Source organism: Crinia signifera, chromosome 5 (genome assembly GCF_055691185.1).
Source record: "Crinia signifera chromosome 5, ASM5569118v1, whole genome shotgun sequence".
Classification (NCBI taxonomy): Eukaryota; Metazoa; Chordata; class Amphibia; order Anura; family Myobatrachidae; genus Crinia; species Crinia signifera.
The window spans coordinates 14,988,163-15,011,345 of NC_139221.1; the positions used below are offsets into that span (position 1 = coordinate 14,988,163).

Genomic DNA, 23,183 nt, shown 5'->3' on the forward strand with positions numbered 1-23,183 from the left:
ATCAGCTGTGTTTGAAAAATGACAGTTGGGAGTTGATTGGCTGGTGCGTCTTCACCTTCCACTTTATTACCACTTTATCACTTTACAAGACTTCATACATCTGTTCCTCAATTCAGCAAACTTTCACTACTCTTCATTGTCACTATTATCTCATGATTGTCGTATAATAGGAAAATGTACTCGGCGCCACGCTTATCTTTGCTCCTGGTGCGCTGGAGGGTCCCGCCTCTGCGCTGATCTCCGAGAATGGCGGCAAGGCATTGCTGTGAATGGGGAGTGCAAGCATCACACACGCAATCGCGTCCCATTCACGCCGATCGGTTGGATAAGGAGGTATGCTCATGCACCAGAGCAAAGACAAGTGTCTCTCCATCTCTAAGTAAATCTTTAAGATCAAATATATATGTTTATACACACTTTTTTAGCTTAATTTTGTATTTATTTTTTATATATATATATATATATATATATATATACTATTTTAATTATATACTGTATATATCTTTCTAGGCAATACAACATTGGCCATTGTAGGTTTCAACTTCGGCGGTCAGACAATATCCAGCGCTGTATTAATTGGAAATCAACCATGCCAACTTCTTGAGTGGACAGCAACAAATATTTCCTGTGTTCTTCCTGCGCTCCCCCCGGGGACATACGACATCTTGGTAGAAGTTGAAAGCTGGGGATACGCCATATCCAAGTATATCCATCATTTTTAATATATTACTGAGAGTTTTCTGAACAATTCATTTGGTTGAAGTACAGATGTGTCCCCCTGCGCGTTAAAGCTCCCTTCAATTCCCGCCATGCCGTGGCGTCACTCAGTAGCGCAGAGCGTCTTTTTTGTGACAAGGGCTAATTCAACGTGGATCGCTAACCAGAGAATTTACAGTTGACTGTGAAGAGAAATCTGTCACCCAGACAGAAAGAAAAGACGCCCCTTGTTAAATTGCAAGAGAATTGGGAACGGATCGTTGATCGCTGTCCACTCACAAATCTGTACTGAATTCCCGAACCATCGAATAGTTTTTGCCATGTGTGCAATCAGTATGTTATGTTACGCATGCGCAGTTGTTCGGTAATTGCTCTATATACGAATTCTCTGTTTAACTGTCCATGCTGAATTAGCCTCTTATTCCATTAAAATTCGTCTTTTTCACAAATGTATGTGAATATGACACACAAGCAGCTTTTGCTGATTTCAATGATATGCAGCGTGCCTATATTCTGTGTGCACCAGCTGCTGGATCTGCGTACGAAATTCTGCTTTTCTAGGAATACACTGTAGCGTAGCACTTCATATGCAGATCCAGCTGCAGTCACACACAGAATACACTCTAGGCATCCTGCATATCATTTGAATCAGCAGAAGCTGCCTGTGCATCAATTTGTTTTTTGCGAATAATATGCATTTCAATGGGAAAAGTTAAAAATAAGATGCTCTGCGCTACCGAATCACATGATGCCCGCGTGTTAGATGTAACACAACTTGCTTTCACCTTCACTAGGATTGCCAAGCCTATTTAAACACTGTAGACCTTATTCAGGTCTGTTCGCAGCAGGGGACCAATGTTGTGTTACTGTGCATGCGTATTTCTGCACATGTTACTGTGTAACATCCATTCGCATGCCCTGCGTGCGAATCGCTCTTGCGAATGGATGGCGGCAGCCAACCATTTGCAAGGCTGAGTTGGGTGGACTCGCAAAGCTGTGAATAACCCCCTGTGTGTGATTGTGTGTGTGTGTGATTGTGTGTGTATATGTGTATATACAGCAAGCAACCAATCAGGTTGTAGATATCATTTTGTAGAATGTGCTAGATAAATGAGAGACAGAAACTAATTGGTTGCTGTCGCCACATTCCCCTTGCGTCATCTTTAGATAGTTCGGTAGCGTACCTCTCCCCCTCTATTTTGAATTTGTCTGAATGAAGATATATTACTGTCTGTTTTCTTTCAGCATGGCCAATGAAACGTCGATAACTTACATTCTAGATGTGTACAGTATCTTCCCGCAGTATGGATCCCTGTACGGAGGTTCTCAAATCACTGTGACGGGAGCAGGATTTAGTTCTGTCCCAGAAGATAATCAAGTAACCATAGGTACAATATAATTCTGCGTTATCCCCTTAGCTGTGGAGTTTGGAATGTGACTGTGCTAACCACAGAGAATCGGGCAGATGTATTGTCTGGCAAAGTGATAAAGTTGTGATAAAGAGGTGATAAAGTGGAATGTGATAATGCACCAGTCAATCAGCTGTGTTTGAAAAATGACAGTTGGTGCATTATCACCTTCCACATTATCACCCCACTGCCCCAAGTAATATGATAATATAATGTTTTGTATTACATATCTATCTACATTAACAGACACAAACAAATATAGTTGTGTTGCATTGCTTTTTCCTAAAAAGGACAACTGTGTTATTGGTGCTTATTTACTAAGATGAGAGTTTTAGTGGCCTACTTCTCCCGACAGCCTACTTCTCCACGCGTCCTACTTCTCTCCACAGCCTACTTCTCCCCACGTCCTACTTCTTCCCACAGCCTACTTCTCCCCACGTCCTACTTCTCCCCGCGTCCTACTTCTTCCCACAGCCTACTTCTCCCCATGTCCTACTTCTCCCCGCGTCCTACTTCTCCCCGCGTCCTACTTCTCCCCACGTCCTACTTCTTCCCACAGCCTACTTCTCCCCACAGCCTACTTCTCCCCACAGCCTACTTCTCCCCACGTCCTACTTCTCCACGCGTCCTACTTCTCCACGCGTCCTACTTCTCCCCGCGTCCTACTTCTCCACGCGTCCTTCTTCTCCCCACGGCCTACTTCTCCCCACAGCCTACTTCTCCCCACGTCCTACTTCTCCCCACAGCCTACTTCTCCCCGCATCCTACTTCTCCCCACAGCCTACTTCTCCATGCTTCCTACTTCTCCCCGCGGCCTACTTCTCCCCGCGGCCTACTTCTCCCCACGGCCTACTTCTCCCCACAGCCTACTTCTTCCCACAGCCTACTTCTCCACGCGTCCTACTTCTCCCCACAACCTACTTCTCCACGCGTCCTACTTCTCCCCGCATCCTACTTCTCCCCGCATCCTACTTCTCCCCGCGGCCTACTTCTCCCTGAGGCCTTTGCAGTGCCGAGCGAAGCTAGACTTACTCTACGAGCAGGGGGGAAATCATTAGATGGTAAGGGATTTCCCCCCTGTGTGCATGGCTGCAAACTCATTCATAGCCGTGCATAGGGGCGAGGTTGGGAACTCGGCCAGGCGGCATTAACCCACTCCGAATACTTGCAGCTCAGCGAGCAGGTCTGAATCAGGCCCTTTGTTAGATGTTTACACTTTAAATGAATGTGTACTTCTTTAATAAAGACAATCCTTGAAACACATTGCATTGTTACTCATTGTATTTAGGTTCTCTCCCGTGCGTTGTATCTGCGAGTTCCGACAGTGCTCTGACATGCCAAATCCAAAGTCCTGGAAATATGTTTACTGTAACAAATGCCGGAAGTGATGCGGGTGAGTGCAATATGATGCTGCAAATACATTAATACATAATAAGGGCTAGATGTGTATCTCCGACAATGATGTATCCTATAGTACTCGATTGACAGGAAAATGCACCAATCCCTTATATGTTGTCATCATTGTGTCGTGTGACTTTTATTCTCATTTGTCTCTCAGTAAGTTACATTTTGGTTTGTGTTCCCTTTATGTTTCAGTGTATGGCTTTGGCTATGCCTGGTTACCGCCTCGTTTGGACATATCTACCGGAGACACTGTGGTTTGGCAATGGCAAACTCAGCCCTTTATACTGGGAATTGGATACAGCGTCTTCTCAGTGTCAAATCCCTCCAACCTCACCTACGATGGCATTGCATTCACCAGCGGTGCCCGGACACCCTCAGGTCTGCTCCCGATCCGTCCTTAATTTATTGCAGGTGGCTGGTGGGGCTGGAGACATCCAATGTCATAATTAGTATAGATACAAAACAATGTTGCTGTATGTACTTTCATTACAGTATAATCAAGCCCTTAGAGGGAAAAGCTGTAGGACCATCCCAATGTTTCCAGGTTTTATTGAGCTTTAAGCTACATATAAGATATACAAATGTGAAGTATGCTAAAGTAAGCAGTATCTGCCAGAGTTTAAAATAAGGGTTTAGGATAGTAAGGGTCTACAAGTGATAAAGCTTGCGTATGATAAATGCTGATCCAGCCAATCAGCTCTCATGCTTAACCCCCTGTCATGTGTTTGAAAAACAACAGTTGGGAGCTGATTGGCTGCAGCACAGGTCATCATACGCAATCAGCTACCAACTGTTTTTCGAACACATGATAGTTGGGAGCTGAACACATGGCAGTTGGGAGCTGATTAGATAGATGGGAGTGACTAGATCACCGGTTACCATACTCAATCAGCTCCTAACTATAATTTTGTAAACATATGGCAGTTGCGCACTAAACACTTGACAGCAAGAAGCTGAACACGGCAGTTGGGAGCTGATCCGCTAGATTACCAGTTATCATATGCAATCAGACCCTAATTGTTATTTTTCAAACATGTGATAGTTGGGAGCTAAACACATGGCAGTTGCAGGCTGATTGGCTAGAGCACCAGTTATTAGTACACACAATGGGTTTTATCTTTCACAACATCTGTTATCACAAATGGGCCCCAAAGACTGAAAAATAGGGTCATTTTCTGGGAACAGGATAAATACTTTCAGCTGTTCTGCAGCAGTGAAACAGAAGCTTGAATGGGGCACCATCCCTGGGCTCCTGGGGCACCATATGTGGGCCATGGGGCACCATCCCTGGGCTACTAGGGCGCCATCAGTGGGCTACTGGGGCGCCATCAGTGGCCTACTGGGGAACCATCTTCGGGCTACTGAGGGCTGGAATTGGTTCCAAGATAATGACACAAAAGACCTCAAGGCTATCTCAGATCTACCTTCCAGAATAAAACAAGATGTAAGCATCATAGACTGCCCACACACTTACACCCCTTCCAGCTGATTTGGGTTGACCCAGACAGAAGGGGGAACCAATGTGCTGCACATTCAGTCGTGGATCCAGGGGTCGGGGAGGTACTGGATCAGGGCCATCAACTACCTCTTCCCTTAGGTCAGGCATGGCCGAACTGTGGCCCTCCAGAGGTTGTGAAACTAAACTTCCCAGCATGCCTTGCCATAGCATCCTCTAATATCAAAACTGTGGCAAGGCATGATGGGACTTGTAGTTTCACAACAGCTGGAGGGCCTATAGGTGTCTTAGGTCTACCACTGTTGTCTCTAATTGCAGAACACAGCAAAAAGTGACTATTGTCATTTGAGTCTGATTTCTTTTCTATTCAATTTTGTTAAACAAAAACAATTGTATTTGTTGCCTCCATTGATTTCAGCATTGGAAAATTAAACCGTACAAATGTCAATATAAACGTGAAATAAATATTTTATTGTTTAATTTTTTTCTATTACTTCTTTATGTCATTTAGGTGTCTTTTCGTATAAGTTCACATCCCCGGGAACCTATTACTACAGCAGTGGTTACATTGACGATGCACAGACCATATTCATGCAAGGGACGATTGATGTATCTCCACTCAGTGATCACATTGGTGCAGTGAATGTATCCGTTGGAGGGATAGAGGCCAGTCACATTCCAGGTAACTAAGGATTAACAAGAACTCTGTGCAAGGGCGGAGTAGCAATAGAAGCCCACCGGGAAAATTCCTAGAGGTCCGATACACCATTGGGGGGGGGGGGCACCTGTGGCCAGGAGAGGATACAGAGGGTGGTGGTAGTGTTGGGTGTGTTAGGGGGTGAAATATTGGTGTCGATGTGGTAGGGAGTTGAAGGTTGCAGGCTGGGAGTGTAAGGGGTCCGGTCCACTTTTTGTAAAAAAAACATTTCAGGACCACTTTATTTCCCAATCCACCCATGTCTCTGAGAGCTCTATGCAAGGTTCAAGAACAGGGAATCATATCGTGGCCAGTCTCCAGAAGAGGGTGTGACCACCCACCCCATTTGTTTGCTAATTAGAGCAGTCATGGGCTGGGTCCCTTCATAAATATATATATTTTTCAAAATAATTCCGGTTGTTCAATCCTAACCATGCTGTCGAACATACATATCATATATTTTTTGTTTAATTATATGCAATAAATATAATTTGTATCTTTATGTTTATACAGCGCCGCTTTCACCCTCACCCCCCGATGGCTGCACTGCCCCAGATCCACCTTGTCCTCAACTGACCAACTTATCTTCCAGTGACAGCTCCTTATTGTTTGAGTTCTCAAGTTGTTATTCACCTTCGATAACTAGCATTACCCCAACCTCTGGGACAATACATGACTCAATCACCATCAGCGGAACTGGTTTCAGCAACCTCATGTGTGCTAACAAGGTATGCAGTCATATAAAGTGCAACGGAATCTGCTGCGCTATATAAGAAACTGTTAATAAATAAATATCAGTAAACTTTATTTTCTTAATTGCCCACTTTTGGGTTAGTAGGACTATTGAAAAATAATGCAATCCTTATACAATACATTTCACATGAAAAGCTCTAAAGAAATGTACATCCTCAAAATGATTCAGTTACATCAACCCCTGCCCGAGTGGGTCTTACACTATTTATTTCTTATAACATGTACACACACATTACAGAGAGCGTACCAGTCACATCAGCCCTGCCCTAGTGGTGCTTACATTCTATATTCCATATCACATGTACGCACACATTACAGAGAGCATATCAGTCACATCAGCCCCTGCCCCAGTGGTGCTTACATTCTATATTCCCTATCACATGCACACACACACATTACAGAGAGCATATCAGTCACACCAGCCCTTGCCCCAGTGGTGCTTACATTCTATATTCCCTATCACATGTACACACACATTACAGAGAGCATATAAGTCACATCAGTCCCTGCCCCAGTGGTTCTTACATTCTATATTCCCTATCACATGCACACACACATTACAGAGAGCGTACCAGTCACATCCGTCCCTGCCCCTGTGCTGCTTACACTCTATATTCCATATCACATGTACACACACACATTACAGAGAGCATATCAGTCACACCAGCCCTTGCCCCAGTGGTGCTTACATTCTACATTCCCTATCACGTGCACACACACATTACAGAGAGCGTTTCAGTCACATCAGTCCCTGCCCCAGTGGTGCTTACATTCTATATTCCCTATCACATGCACACACATTACAGAGAGCGTACCAGTCACACCAGCCCTTGCCCCAGTGGTGCTTACATTCTATATTCCCTATCACATGTACACACATTACAAAGAGCGTACCAGTCACACCAGCCCTTGCCCCAGTGGTGCTTACATTCTATATTCCATTCACGTGCACACACACATTACAGAGAGCGTTTCAGTCACATCAGTCCATGCCCCAGTGGTGCTTACATTCTATATTCCCTATCACATGCACACACATTACAGAGAGCGTACCAGTCACACCAGCCCTTGCCCCAGTGGTGCTTACATTCTATATTCCCTATCACATGTACACACATTACAGAGAGCGTACCAGTCACACCAGCCCTTGCCCCAGTGGTGCTTACATTCTATATTCCCTATCACATGTACACACATTACAGAGAGCGTACCAGTCACACCAGCCCTTGCCCCAGTGGTGCTTACATTCTATATTCCCTATCACATGTACACACATTACAGAGAGCGTACCAGTCACACCAGCCCCTGCCCCAGTGGTGCTTACACTCTATATTCCCTATCACATGTACACACATTACAGAGAGCGTATCAGTCACATCAGCCCCTGTCCCAGTGGTGCTTACACTCTATATTCCCTATCACATGTACACACATTACAGAGAGCGTATCAGTCACATCAGCCCCTGCGCCAGTGGTGCTTACACTCTATATTCCCTATCACATGTACACACACATTACAGAGAGCATATCAGTCACACCAGCCCTTGCCCCAGTGGTGCTTACATTCTATATTCCCTATCACATGCACACACACATTACAGAGAGCGTACCAGTCACATCAGCCCCTGCGCCAGTGGTGCTTACACTCTATATTCCCTATCACATGTACACACATTACAGAGAGCGTATCACTCACATCAGCCCCTGCGCCAGTGGTGCTTACACTCTATATTCCCTATCACATGTACACACATTACAGAGAGCGTACCAGTCACACCAGCCCTTGCCCCAGTGGTGCTTACACTCTATATTCCCTATCACATGTACACACACATTACAGAGAGCGTACCAGTCACACCAGCCCCTGCCCCAGTGGTGCTTACACTCTATATTCCCTATCACATGTACACACATTACAGAGAGCGTATCAGTCACATCAGCCCCTGCCCCAGTGGTGCTTACACTCTATATTCCCTATCACATGTACACACATTACAGAGAGCGTATCAGTCACATCAGCCCCTGCCCCAGTGGTGCTTACACTCTATATTCCCTATCACATGTACACACACATTACAGAGAGCATATCAGTCACATCAGCCCCTGCCCCAGTGGTGCTTACACTCTATATTCCCTATCACATGTACACACATTACAGAGAGCGTATCAGTCACATCAGCCCCTGCCCCAGTGGTGCTTACACTCTATATTCCCTATCACATGTACACACACATTACAGAGAGCATATCAGTCACATCAGCCCCTGCCCCAGTGCTGCTTACACTGTATATTCCCTAGCACATGTGCACACACATTACAGAGAGCGTATCAGTCACATTAGCCCCTGCCCCAGTGCTGCTTACACTCTATATTCCCCATCACATATACACACATTACAGAGAGCGTATCAGTCACATCAGCCCTTGCCCCAGTGCTGCTTATACTCTATACTCCCCATAACATGTATACACACATTACAGAGAGCATATCAGTCGCATCAGCCCCTGCCCCAGTGCTGCTTACACTCTATATTCCCCATCACATGTACACACACATTATAGAGAGCATATCAGTCACATCAGCCCCTGCCCCAGTGGTGCTTACATTCTATATTCCCTATCACATGCACACACATTACAGAGAGCGTACCAGTCACACCAGCCCTTGCCCCAGTGGTGCTTACATTCTATATTCCCTATCACATGTACACACATTACAGAGAGCGTACCAGTCACACCAGCCCTTGCCCCAGTGGTGCTTACATTCTATATTCCCTATCACATGTACACACATTACAGAGAGCGTACCAGTCACACCAGCCCTTGCCCCAGTGGTGCTTACACTCTATATTCCCTATCACATGTACACACATTACAGAGAGTGTATCAGTCACATCAGCCCCTGTCCCAGTGGTGCTTACACTCTATATTCCCTATTACATGTACACACATTACAGAGAGCGTATCAGTCACATCAGCCCCTACGCCAGTGGTGCTTACACTCTATATTCCCTATCACATGTACACACACATTACAGAGAGCATATCAGTCACACCAGCCCTTGCCCCAGTGGTGCTTACATTCTATATTCCCTATCACATGCACACACACATTACAGAGAGCGTACCAGTCACATCAGCCCCTGCGCCAGTGGTGCTTACACTCTATATTCCCTATCACATGTACACACATTACAGAGAGCGTATCACTCACATCAGCCCCTGCGCCAGTGGTGCTTACACTCTATATTCCCTATCACATGTACACACATTACAGAGAGCGTACCAGTCACACCAGCCCTTGCCCCAGTGGTGCTTACACTCTATATTCCCTATCACATGTACACACACATTACAGAGAGCGTACCAGTCACACCAGCCCCTGCCCCAGTGGTGCTTACACTCTATATTTCCTATCACATGTACACACATTACAGAGAGCGTATCAGTCACATCAGCCCCTGCCCCAGTGCTGCTTACACTCGATATTCCCTATCACATGTACACACACATTACAGAGAGCATATCAGTCACATCAGCCCCTGCCCCAGTGGTGCTTACACTCTATATTCCCTATCACATGTACACACATTACAGAGAGCGTACCAGTCACACCAGCCCCTGCCCCAGTGGTGCTTACACTCTATATTCCCTATCACATGTACACACATTACAGAGAGCGTATCAGTCACATCAGCCCCTGCCCCAGTGATGCTTACACTCTATATTCCCTATCACATGTACACACACATTACAGAGAGCGTATCAGTCACATCAGCCCCTGCCCCAGTGGTGCTTACACTCTATATTCCCTATCACATGTACACACATTACAGAGAGCATATCAGTCACATCAGCCCCTGCGCCAGTGGTGCTTACACTCTATATTCCCTATCACATGTACACACATTACAGAGAGCATATCAGTCACACCAGCCCCTGCCCCAGTGGTGCTTACACTCTATATTTTGTATCCGATGTACACACATTACAGAGAGCGTATCAGTCACATCAGTCCCTGCCCCAGTGGTGCTTACACTCTATATTCCCTATCACATGCACACATACATTACAGAGAGCGTATCGGTCACATCAGCCCCTGCCCCAGTGGTGCTTACATTCTATATTCCCTATCACATGTACACACATTACAGAGAGCGTATCAGTCACATCAGCCCCTGCCCCAGTGGTGCTTACACTCTATATTCCCTATCACATGTACACACACATTATAGAGAGCGTATCAGTCACATCAGCCCCTGCCCCAGTGCTGCTTACTCTCTATATTCCCTATCACATGTACACACATTACAGAGAGCGTAACAGTCACATCAGTCCCTGCCCCAGTGGTGCTTACACTGTATATTCCCTATCACATGTACACACATTACAGAGAGCGTATCAGTCACATCAGCCCCTGCCCCAGTGGTGCTTACACTGTATATTCCCTATCACATGTACACACATTACAGGGAGCGTATCAGTCACATCAGCCCCTGCCCCAGTGGTGCTTACACTCTATATTCCCTATCACATGTACACACATTACAGAGAGCGTATCAGTCACATCAGCCCCTGCCCCAGTGGTGCTTACACTCTATATTCCCTATCACATGTACACACACATTATAGAGAGCGTATCAGTCACATCAGTCCCTGCCCCAGTGGTGCTTACACTCTATATTCCCTATCACATGTACACACATTACAGAGAGCGTATCAGTCACATCAGCCCCTGCCCCAGTGGTGCTTACACTCAATATTCCCTATCACATGTACACACACATTATAGAGAGCGTATCAGTCACATCAGTCCCTGCCCCAGTGGTGCTTACACTCTATATTCCCTATCACATGTACACACATACATTACAGAGAGCGTATCGGTCACATCAGTCCCTGCCCCAGTGGTGCTTACATTCTATATTCCCTATCACATGTACACACATTACAGAGAGCGTATCAGTCACATCAGCCCCTGCCCCAGTGGTGCTTACACTCTATATTCCCTATCACATGTACACACACATTATAGAGAGCGTATCAGTCACATCAGTCCCTGCCCCAGTGGTGCTTACACTCTATATTCCCTATCACATGTACACACACATTATAGAGAGCGTATCAGTCACATCAGCCCCTGCCCCAGTGCTGCTTACTCTCTATATTCCCTATCACATGTACACACATTACAGAGAGCGTATCAGTCACATCAGTCCCTGCCCCAGTGGTGCTTACACTGTATATTCCCTATCACATGTACACACATTACAGAGAGCGTATCAGTCACATCAGCCCCTGCCCCAGTGGTGCTTACACTCTATATTCCCTATCACATGTACACACACATTATAGAGAGCGTATCAGTCACATCAGTCCCTGCCCCAGTGGTGCTTACACTCTATATTCCCTATCACATGTACACACATACATTACAGAGAGCGTATCGGTCACATCAGCCCCTGCCCCAGTGGTGCTTACATTCTATATTCCCTATCACATGCACACACACATTACAGAGAGCGTATCAGTCACATCAGTCCCTGCCCCAGTGGTGCTTACACTCTATATTCCCTATCACATGTACACACACATTATAGAGAGCGTATCAGTCACATCAGCCCCTGCCCCAGTGCTGCTTACTCTCTATATTCCCTATCACATGTACACACATTACAGAGAGCGTATCAGTCACATCAGCCCCTGCCCCAATGGTGCTTACACTGTATATTCCCTATCACATGTACACACATTTATCACATGTACACACATTACAGGGAGCGTATCAGTCACATCAGCCCCTGCCCCAGTGGTGCTTACACTCTATATTCCCTATCACATGTACACACATTACAGGGAGCGTATCAGTCACATCAGCCCCTGCACCGGTGGTGCTTACACTCTATATTCCCTATCACATGCACACACATTACAGAGAGCGTACCAGTCACACCAGCCCCTGCCCCGGTGCTGCTTACATTCTATATTCCCTATCACATGTACACACACATTACAGAGAGCATATCAGTCACACCAGCCCCTGCCCCAGTGTGCTTACACTCTATATTTTGTATCCGATGTACACACACATTACAGAGAGCGTACCAGTCCCACCAGCCCCTGCCCCAGTGGTGCTTACACTCTATATTCCCTATCACATGTACACACATTACAGAGAGCGTATCAGTCCTATCAGTCCCTGCCCCAGTGGTGCTTACATTCTATATTCCCTATCACATGAACACACATTACAGAGAGCGTACCAGTCACATCAGTCCCTGCCCCAGTGGTGCTTATAGATTGTAAGCTTGCAGCAGGGCCCTCCTACCTCCATGTCTGTCTGTTGTTACCCAGTTTGTTTTATCACTGTTTACTATTGTAAAGCGCAACGGAATCTGCTGCGCTATATAAGAAACTGCAAATAAATAAATAAATAAATATATTCCCTATCACATGCACACATACATTACAGAGAGCATATCAGTCACACCAACCCCTGCCCCGGTGGTGCTTAAACTACACACAGATATACAATTTGGCAGAAATATATCTCAGTTTTTGAGGCAGTGATGCTTACCACTATGCCACCTTGCTCCCCTTTTGTCGGATAGGCCAGTATTCATGAGAAAACACCCTACAGACCCTTTGTAGCGAATATCTGTGCCTCTCGGGTGGTTAGTAGTTTTGGTATATTTTGTTGACATTTTTATAATGCTAATATGCAGCATGTTGTGATTCTACGTGTGGAATATTACCCATTACTTTGTCAGCAAACCAGTGTGGCCCAGTGCATCACTATCTGATCTCATGCAGTTCTGGATGCGTCATCCAGTTCCTGCAGTCTAGCATGGTTTTGCCTGGTAAATGATCGCCCCTTTAAAAAAACATGTTGAATGTTTAAATAGTGACAGCATCTCATTAGTACATTGGCACACACTCCATGTCTCCAATAAGTAAGCGACAGACATATTTTACGTCATAGAGATGGGTGCAGAGAATATTTGTAAATATTAGGGGTGAAATGTAATAGGATGAGAGATTCAGAAAGTGAGAGATTTGGTAAGAAATCTCCAGGTTTTTTAAAGCGGCAATCATTTACACGGCAAAATCAAACGGGTATGGGTGAAAACCGGACCAGGACAAAACCCCCGGACCGGACATCAAACTCTGCATTTTGGAGCTTGAAGAGTCCGGTCCGGGGGGTGTCCTGTCCGGGGGGGGGGGGCTGCCTGTCACACCTGTCACCAGGGAGAGGAGGAGGGCTAGAATAAAGTCTCCCTGAATAGTCCGGGCATGTAGCAAAAACCGGACGGTCCGGACCACACGGGGAGGCTGTAATCTCCCCTCCCCCATGTCCCTGGTGATAGCTATCACAGGGACCCCCTCGGACAAGACACCCCCCGGACAGGACACCCCCCGGACCGGACCCTATAAACCCCGGACTGCAGATTTTGCTGTCCTGTCCGGCGGTCCGGAGTGTAGTCCGGTCCGGTTTTTACATAGTCCCAAATCAAACTGGTTTTGCAGTGTAAATGATTGCCGCTTTAAAAAAACCTGGAGATTTCTTACCAAATCTCTCGCTTTCTGAATCTCTCGTCCTATTTAATTTCCCCCTATATTCTTTGCCATGCATAGACAAGTTCTATATAAGAATTTGTTTCCCTTTTAACCATGTTTCTTTTTCTATAAGGTTTTGGTTGGATCCTATCCATGTGTGGTGTCCTTAGCTGACGAGAATTCAATAACATGCAATGTAGATCCCCAGGGTTCCATGGATATTGGGGTTGCCGAAATGGTGTCGGTTACAGTAAACAACCTTGGAAATGCCATCAACACTTTACCAAATGAGCTGGAAAGACGATTTGCCCTGTTACCGAACATTGACTACATCACGCCAACTGGCGGATCCATCACAGGACGCACCCGGTTAACCATCCATGGGTCTGGGTTCTCAAATGTAAATGACACCACCGTTGTAACAGGATTAGGCTGTACAATATTGTCTGTGAATTATACCGATATTATATGCGACACCGCTGCCAGTTATGCCATCAGCGTTCAAGTCGCAGTTATAATCCAGGGAATCACCACCCAATGCAACGGATCCTGTAGCTATACGTACTCCTCTGAAATAACATCTATTGTATCAAGCGTTTATCCTGCCGTAATACGTAACACTTTAACCACGTTGTACATCGGTGGCCTTGGCTTTGGAACCGATGTTAATGATGTAGCTGTTTATGTTGGAGACAATCAGTTGAATGTGGTGGATGTCAATGATACAAATATTATAAGTACTGCAGATCCTGTCCCTGCTGGTATTTATACTGTGACTGTTATTGTCTATAGCAAAGGTTTGGCACAAGGGTCTTTCACCATCAATAGCCCTGCCGAAGCCACTGTCTTGACCTCTTCCGGAAGTGTTGCAGGTGGAACTCCTCTACGAATAGAAGGGAATGGATTTTATCCTACCTATACTACAGTTAAAATTGATGGGGCCCCATGTCAAATTGTTGACGTAACTCCCGGTAGCATTGAATGTGTTACTCCTCCTAGCACAGTCGCCAAAACTGCCATCGTTAGCATCAGCATACCCTCCGTAACTTATCAGCCACTCAGCTTTCTCTATTCAGAGGCCGACACCCCATCGGTGACTTCTGTTCTTCCAAACACAGGTATGGTTAAAAGTTGTTGTAATTATACAAGTTATTAAAAATTAGGCAAACCGTACAAAATAGCATCAAGGTTATTAAAGACTACCGACTATATAAATCATTTCCACAATACCTATAAATGCATTTGATTCCAAATACTGTAATTGTATATAACACTGATATCATTTGGATGAATAAGGTTTCATATACCATACTTCCAAATCCCATAATTATTATTTGGAAAGATCAGCCTTGCTTAGTAATGTTAATAATGGGCAAATTTATCTGACATACCCAGTGGGGCATCATTCTCTAAATCCTTTTAAGTTCCATGATAAATATGAATAATAATGATTAATAGGAAGTCACAACCAGGCATAGAAGGATCACCCCAACAGTGGTCTCTAGTTGATTGAATTTATAAACGTTATCTTTTTGGTTGTACCAAGAGATTTCCTTCCAGGACAAACTCTGAAATTGCTACAGTAACTAGTTCCAACTCAAACTTCATTCATGTGTAGATTCTTAATATGACAACTTTGCCATCCAATTTTGGACTGGTTTCTACAGTCTTTGAGCAATCAAATGTCTATTTAACGGGCTTGCCTCCAGGTCTAATAAGACATTTTTTAATATATACAGAAATGAATCATCATTTCTTATTATGAATCTAGCACCTCTGTTTCTGTCACGAGCACAGTTTTAACTCCAGCTATGTACCCCACTCAGTCCAATAGAGAGGTTTATATTTCAGGGAACTGAACTTAAACAGAGGGATAACTTACCTCATTGGACCTCCACAAACATTTTAAGAAAGGAAATATTTAAATGTTTGGTTGTGTTGTAGCATTAGTGGTGTATATGGTACCAACCAAACCAGTGGTCAGGTAATCTTGTATTTTTTTTAGCAACACAGTTGCCACACTTGACATACAGTTGGTCCCTTTCGTCCCTTTACACTTGAGAAAGCAAAGCACCGCAGTCACTAGGCCCTTAGTCATGCCTATTGGTGTGAATCTAGAACTATAGTCCCATTTTGCAAACAGTATTTCAATTCGGATTAACAACACTCAAAGCAGAAATGAATGAATCATGTACCATCTTTGCTTTACTGGAGACTTGCAGAGTCCTTTCTCTTTCAAGTATATTATTGTTGAAGTTTTTTATTCAGTTACTTCTTTGAAGTGCTTCCACTTGCCTCCTATAGTTACTTATATGATGTACCAGTAATTTGATGTATTTGTATTAGTTAGTCTTATATCAGTTTATATCTGAAGGTTACATCACATTTGCATTTTTTATCTTTGCTAGTAAATACTATTTTGAATAAGATGTTTTCGCATAAGATACTTTTATTCTTAAGATAGGCAAATATATGGGCTTTGGAGGTGAGTGGGACCCCATAGCGGTAGCCCCTTAAACTCACCCACTATTGCCTCCAATCCCCACAAGATATGAGGGGTCCAAATGAGGCACTAGTCCCTAAGGAGCAGATTACAAATCTTACAATTTGACCCAGTGATATAATGTTGTGACCTATATTAGTTGAGCCTTTAAAAAAGTGCAAAACACATTTCAAAATATGTGCCCAAAAAGGGAAAAACCATTAATTATACTGGCTTACTAAAAGAATACGGCTACTCCAATACAAATGCTACCATACTGTACAATAATGTATTCAGATAATTTCATAAAGTGTCTGTTCTTTACACGTTTTCATCAGGACCATCAGGAACTCCCATTACAGTGTCTGGCTCACTTTTTGGTTCCGATGCCTCAAAAATTGCAGTGTTCATTGGCAATGCCACGTGTAGCATCCTAGCAGCTTCTGATAGCCAGCTAACCTGCACTGTTGGGGACAACTGGGGTGGCACATTCCCCGTAACCATAGTGACTGAGAAAGGCTTTGCAAGATCAAGTGCATCATTCACATATGAACTTAGTATCAATAGCGTTTCTCCAAATAAAGGTGAGTGGTAAACCACGGAAATTAACAAGAAGTTGGTGTTTGGGGGGTGGTAACCGTCTTTAGTATACTGTGGTTTTTGAGTCTATACTCTGTGGCGCTGAATCTAAGTGTCTGCAGCACTAGTCACTTATAGTCACTTCCCTAGTAACTGAGCATGATCGGTTTGTAGAAATGGTAAGTGACTTTGTGCGCTGACACCTTCCCAGTGAGTAGGTGACCGTTTTATACAGGTGAATAATTCGTGGGTAAAAGATAAATAAATGCTACTTCCCTTCTTATATATATCTTCACCTCTCAGCGAGGCTCGCCAATAATATAAGAGATGGGGACATGGGGAAGATGGAGAAACAAGATAGTGTAATATTGCCAGGGATAACAAATTATTAATACAAAAACACTCAAAACATAATAAAATATTTTTTACACACAATAATAAAATTTTGACCAATTTGTAAGGTCTCCTTAATGTTATGGGTGGGGGTTTACCAGATCATGGTGATTTTGAAAGCCTGTAGGAAAGTTCTTTTAATCCTTGGAAGGCCCCTGGTTCTCCGGATAAACCTGGGTCTCAGGTACTTCCCAAATCTCCAGCCCTGGGTCCTTCTTCCCATAAAAAACACTCCAACCTCCTGCAACGCGTATCGTGTCCCAATACGCGTTGCAGGAGGTTGGAGTGTTGGACGCTTCTTTAATAGCCTAGGGTGGCTGGAACCCATAATCAGGCCCTGGATAAAATGGAACCAAATGAAACCGAAAAACCCTGAAACATTAATTGAGTTTGAGGAGCAGTAAAGTGGGGGCTTGGGGAGATAGTGCAGTGGGAAAGCTGTTATGGGTTACACATGGACAAAGTATATATCTCTAAAAATATATGTTGGTGGCTAAACTAGATAAGAACATTGATGACCAATAGTATAGTAATCTACAGTATATGGATTTCAATGGTTGTGTTATCTCTACTTGTTGTCCAGGCAGCTTTGGTGGAGGTTTAGTTCTGACAATCTCTGGCTCTGGTTTTGCCAATCAACTGTCCAACGTTCTTGTCTGCAACGCTTCGTGCCCAGTAGACAGGGTGAGATCCAATGCAAGTCTCCTATTCTGTGAATTGCCCGCGAGTAATGGTAAGTGAGCTGTATTACCACTACCTGTTCATATTATATAATTTACATATTACCCTGTAGGGAGAGATATTTGGAACATACGTTGACCCTACATTGGTCAACATGCATTGGGCCATTATAGCCTTATACAAAAGGTCGACAGCAAAAAAATTGTCAAAACACTTATGGTTGACACAATTTTTTAGGGTGTTTTTTTTTATTTTACTTTTTTAAACTTTACCATCCACGTGGACTATGATTGGGAATAGTATCCTGGGCAGTGGTAGCATAATAAGGCACCTCGCTCGAAACATGGCAAGCGAAGTGGTACACTACTTGGGGTTCCACGTGCTTTGACAGAGAAAACAACACAAAGAACCTAAAATGTCGCGTCAAACTTTTCCATGCTGACCTGTTGTACCTATCGACCCTTTCCTGCATCTACCTTTTAGCTGTTGACCTAATGAACCTAATGATCATTTGACTGTTTTGACCATTTTCATGTTGACCATATTGTTTTGACCTAACCAAATATCGACCTAATTTGGGATGACCTAACCAAATATCGACCTAATTTGGGATGACCTAACCAAATATCGACCTAATTTGGGATGACCTAATCAAATATCGACCTAATTTGGGATGACCTAATCAAATATCGACCTAATTTGGGATGACCATGGCCTTCATACAAAAAAATAAGTTTCCGCTTTTTTCACAAATAGACCTTTTTTTGTGAATAATCTACATGAACAGTCAGTACATAACTTACCCAGTCAAAGCCAACAAAAATATACCCCAGTTTTGTATGAATTAGAATTTGACAATATGGGTCACTTGTCCTGATTCATTTTTGCTAGCAAAGCAAAAAAGCATGTAAATGAGCAAACCATTCTGCACTCAATGTTGGATTTACAAGGGGGGTTTCCAGAGAGGGGTGGAGAGACGCATGGGGTTGAGACTGAGATGAATCGGTATATGCCTGATCCATTAAACAAGTGTAAATAGATACAATGAATACAATTTTTAAATGCGATTAATCGCATTGTTGGTGCCGCTTACCTACATGTTCCTGGACAGAGGTTCAATGCTCATTGTCAGGGGTATTACATGTTTGTTGCCAAGGTGGATTACATGCTTGTTGCTAAGGGGGATTACATGCTCATTGCCATAGGAGGTTCAATGCTCATTGCCAGGGGGGATTACATGCTTGTTACGAGGGGGTTACATGCTCATTGCCATAGGGGGTCACATGCTCTTTGCCCAGGGGGAGTTTACATGCTCATTGCCCAGGGGGAGGTAAATGCTCATTGCCCAGGGGGGAATTAATTGTTTTAATTGTGGGGAGGAGCAGCGCCGCGGAGGCGCAGAGTCTCTGGCAACATTAGAGACTCTGTTCCCCTCCAAAAATGGCCACTGCCACAAAGGAGTCAGCCGCTGCAGGTCCTCCTCAGTGTGATAGACAGGTGCAGGAGTACCGCTAGCGTGTCTTCGCTGTCAGAGACACTGCTCCTCTGCGGTGGTGCTCCCCCCAGCTCATTAACACGCTCAATAGTGCTGTGGCATTGATGTGATAATAGCGCGTTATTCTGCCCAGCAATAATATAGAATTAAATATATACACGCAAACATACATATACACTGCATTTAGACACACACATTAACTAGGCAGTGGGCAGCCACAGCAGTGTGGAGTACTTGGAGCGGAGCACAGGACGGAGCCCTGCAGGAATCACAGCAGCAGCTGTGTGTTCTTTTGGCAGGTTATCTGTTTTCTTCACAACCTGCTATTCGTGGGTGTTTGAAAAGGGGGCAGGGCTAATTCCTGGGGCGGGGCTGAATTACAGGCCACGGCACTGTGTTTAAAACCATTTAAAAAAAATGTTGTCTGTCAGGGCGGGTTTCTGCCTGGGTATCCAGAAACCCCCCTTGTGTGCATCACTGGGGGGTGGGGGTTATGAATCTGGCCCACTGTACAGATTTGACAGTTGTTTGCTCTCAAACTATCAGGTTGTCACAATTTCTCTGATAACGTTAATGCAAATTGATTGGAACATTACAAGTTACCTGCAAGAAAAAATAAAACTTTGCTATTGTACTCCATTAGCTGCAGTAATCTCTGTATATTGAATATTACTAGCAGATAACGAGCAACACAATTCATTCCTGTCCATTTACTATTATGTTTCCCACAGAGAACAATACCGCGTCCCAAAGCTGTAATGTCCAGGTCATAAATGGCGTCGACACTGTGCAGAGCAATAATTCCGTTACTTACTCTTCTGCATTAACACCTGTCATATATGATGTCACCCCAAAAAGAGGAGGCACTGCCGGGGGAACCAGACTTACCATTACCGGATACCAGTTCAGGTATTCACCGTATCAGACACTTCAGAATGCAAATAATGTTGTGTGTTTGTTGTGCTAGTTAACAACAATGATACTAATGTCTTCTTGTTGTAAAACTGCAGTGGTGTGCGGTGGGGTGAGGCAGGTGAGGCACAGCCTTTCCTGTCATACTAGCGTATATGTGGGCGTTTTGAATTTATAATGTATGTCAAAAATACAAAGAATATATATATAAAAAAATCTTATTTTTATTATACTAATCATTTTTATAGTCAAAACTCTGGAGTAAAAAAGTCTATGGCAGGTGAGGCAGTGCCTCACCTGGCTACCTTCTCTGCACATCTCTTATCATCTCCAGCAGTGTATACTGCTGCACATGTGTATAATGCTGGCATATACCCTGTGGCTCATATACTGTATTGTGTGCATATCTGGCTCTGGTACTTGCCAAACTGTACTTAGAACACCAAAGTTAAATGTACAGTAGAAAAACACCTGCAGACTAAGCCCACTTCTACCACCAATATAGGTTAATAACACTGAAGTCAGGTAAATACGGTAATCTGCAACGTCCAAGTCAAGTTATTCGTATGCTTTGCAGGTAGAGCATCCCTATGAACAATGGGGGTTATACAGGTTGTTTCGCTCGGATGCGAATTCACACCCTTGCGAGTCAATCAGAACCCACCCTGCGAATGGTGGTACGCCCACCCTCCCTCGCACCGTGTGAATGCTTAACATAAACATCCATTCACTGTGGGTGAATGCATATGCGCGCATAGCTAAGTGACTCTCAGCCAGGGCCGGTGCAAGGCTCCAGAGCTCCCCAGGCAGGGGCGCCCCAGTGCTCACCGCTCACCCGCTCCATGCCGGGGCTCACCTGCTCCATGCAGCGGCCGCATCACATCACAACCCCTTGGGTTGAGTTGCCGCCAGGTACGATTCGCCGCTGCAAGGCACCACGGGGGGTGTTGGGATGGCGGGCATGGGTGATGCCGCTATGTTACTCCACAGGGGGGGGGTGGCGATGCAGCGGTGGCTGCCTTGTCGCTGGGAGGAGGTGGGGGGGAGAGGAGTGACAGCCACTCACCTCCATCCAGCGGGGTCCCTGCTCCCAACTACCGCCCTCCAGTGGCCGGCGCCCTAGGCAAATGCCTAAAGCTGCCTAGTGGTAGGGCCGGCCCTGCTCTCAGGTCACTTAGAATTCCGTTCACCCTCAGGAGGAAGTGGGTGGGCGGCTGACATCTGATTATGTCAGCTGCCAACCCCCGGCACCAACGTCTCGGCCCGATTACCATGGAAACACCCAGCGTTGACATGGAAACGCCCATGAAACGCTGGTGTTCCCATGGGTGCGACTATCCGCCACCTCACGCCCCCCTGGCCGTAGCCTTGGGTGCGTGTACCCAGCGAACAGCCTGTTCTGGCCGCACCCACCTGGCGTATGCACATGTGCAGAAATGCAGCTGTGCATGCGACTATGCAAAACATCGGTCCCCGTGCGAAATAACGCTGCCTGCGAATAGACCAGAATCAGGTCCAATGTTGGTTCAATTGATTACATGCGGCAAAATCTAATAGGGTGCAATTTTTTAGACTGTGTTTTTTTATAGGTCATAAACAGCCAAAATCGCACATTTACCGCAAATCACACATGTATTTGCAGGAAAAATTGCTCTTCAAAAATCACATCCAGATGTTTTCTCATTGCAAATGTAAAAGGGTCCAATTTTTCAAATCACACCCTATAAATTACTAAAAATCACAAGAAGAAAAGACCTGCTTCTAGCAGGACAAGGAGGAAATTGTGACCAGGGAAGGCCACACAGTAGCGCTGATTTAAATAAATGTTGTTTTTGTATATTGTAACAATTTAATTTACTATTATTATCCCAATATATGACACCGGGCACAGTTTGTTTTAAATGTTGGAGTGTGGTTGCAGCCTTCTTTTAGGAGGATTGTGCACCTCCCATGCGTGTAAACAAGAAGATTTATAGTGGCAACCAGATGGTTGTCACTGAGAAAGCGCAACTGCACTCCAATAATACACACCAATCAATGAATAAAGTAAATAAAATAGAAAATTTATTTTTTTAAAAAAATTTCATATTATAACAATTCATGCATGAGATATAATTCATAATAAAAAACACATCCACAGACAAGACATACAACATATAACATATAGAGTCCGATATTTAGGCACTTGATGAGGCTTAATTACAGTCTCTAATGAGGCTTAATGAGGCTTTTTGTATGGCTTAATAATTTGCAAGATGAGTGAGGCAAAAGATGTTTTATAGTTACCAGTCCCAAATTCCGACTTATTAAAAGATGTCTCCTCTGAACGAATTTAAACACCATGAACGTCCTTTTTCTGAGTTTTAATTGCTCTCTACCTCCACTGAGGGAGAGCACTCCAGGGAAGGTGTAAAACAGGGTACTTTCCCCGCAGATTACCGGCAGACGAATACCGCAGAGTATTGAGACTCCTCTTCAGATGGTTGCGGGTACTGGGATGGTATTGGGGCTCCACATACGCGTTTCTCCGCCTTGAAATTATATCAGCGGCTTCCTCAGATGAATCCCCATTCACAATGACACTGTTTTTATAGCCGGCGTGTTCGCGGGCACTCGATATCTGTTACTTCCGCGATTTGCGTTCCACGC

The 23,183-nt window shown here is 44.6% G+C and overlaps 1 protein-coding gene across 1 annotated transcript in view; it reads left to right on the forward strand.

Moving 5' to 3' along the window:
• The window catches only part of PKHD1L1 (PKHD1 like 1), a 155,971-nt gene that overhangs the window by 65,959 nt on the left and 66,829 nt on the right, over positions 1–23,183 (forward strand). The window contains exons 32-41 of the mRNA XM_083186703.1: positions 511–703; positions 1,963–2,105; positions 3,415–3,519; positions 3,723–3,908; positions 5,498–5,668; positions 6,197–6,411; positions 14,126–15,110; positions 16,813–17,058; positions 18,030–18,179; positions 20,354–20,531. Coding sequence (XP_083042829.1) covers positions 511–703; positions 1,963–2,105; positions 3,415–3,519; positions 3,723–3,908; positions 5,498–5,668; positions 6,197–6,411; positions 14,126–15,110; positions 16,813–17,058; positions 18,030–18,179; positions 20,354–20,531 — 2,572 coding nt within the window. The remainder of the gene's footprint in view (positions 1–510; positions 704–1,962; positions 2,106–3,414; positions 3,520–3,722; positions 3,909–5,497; positions 5,669–6,196; positions 6,412–14,125; positions 15,111–16,812; positions 17,059–18,029; positions 18,180–20,353; positions 20,532–23,183) is intronic.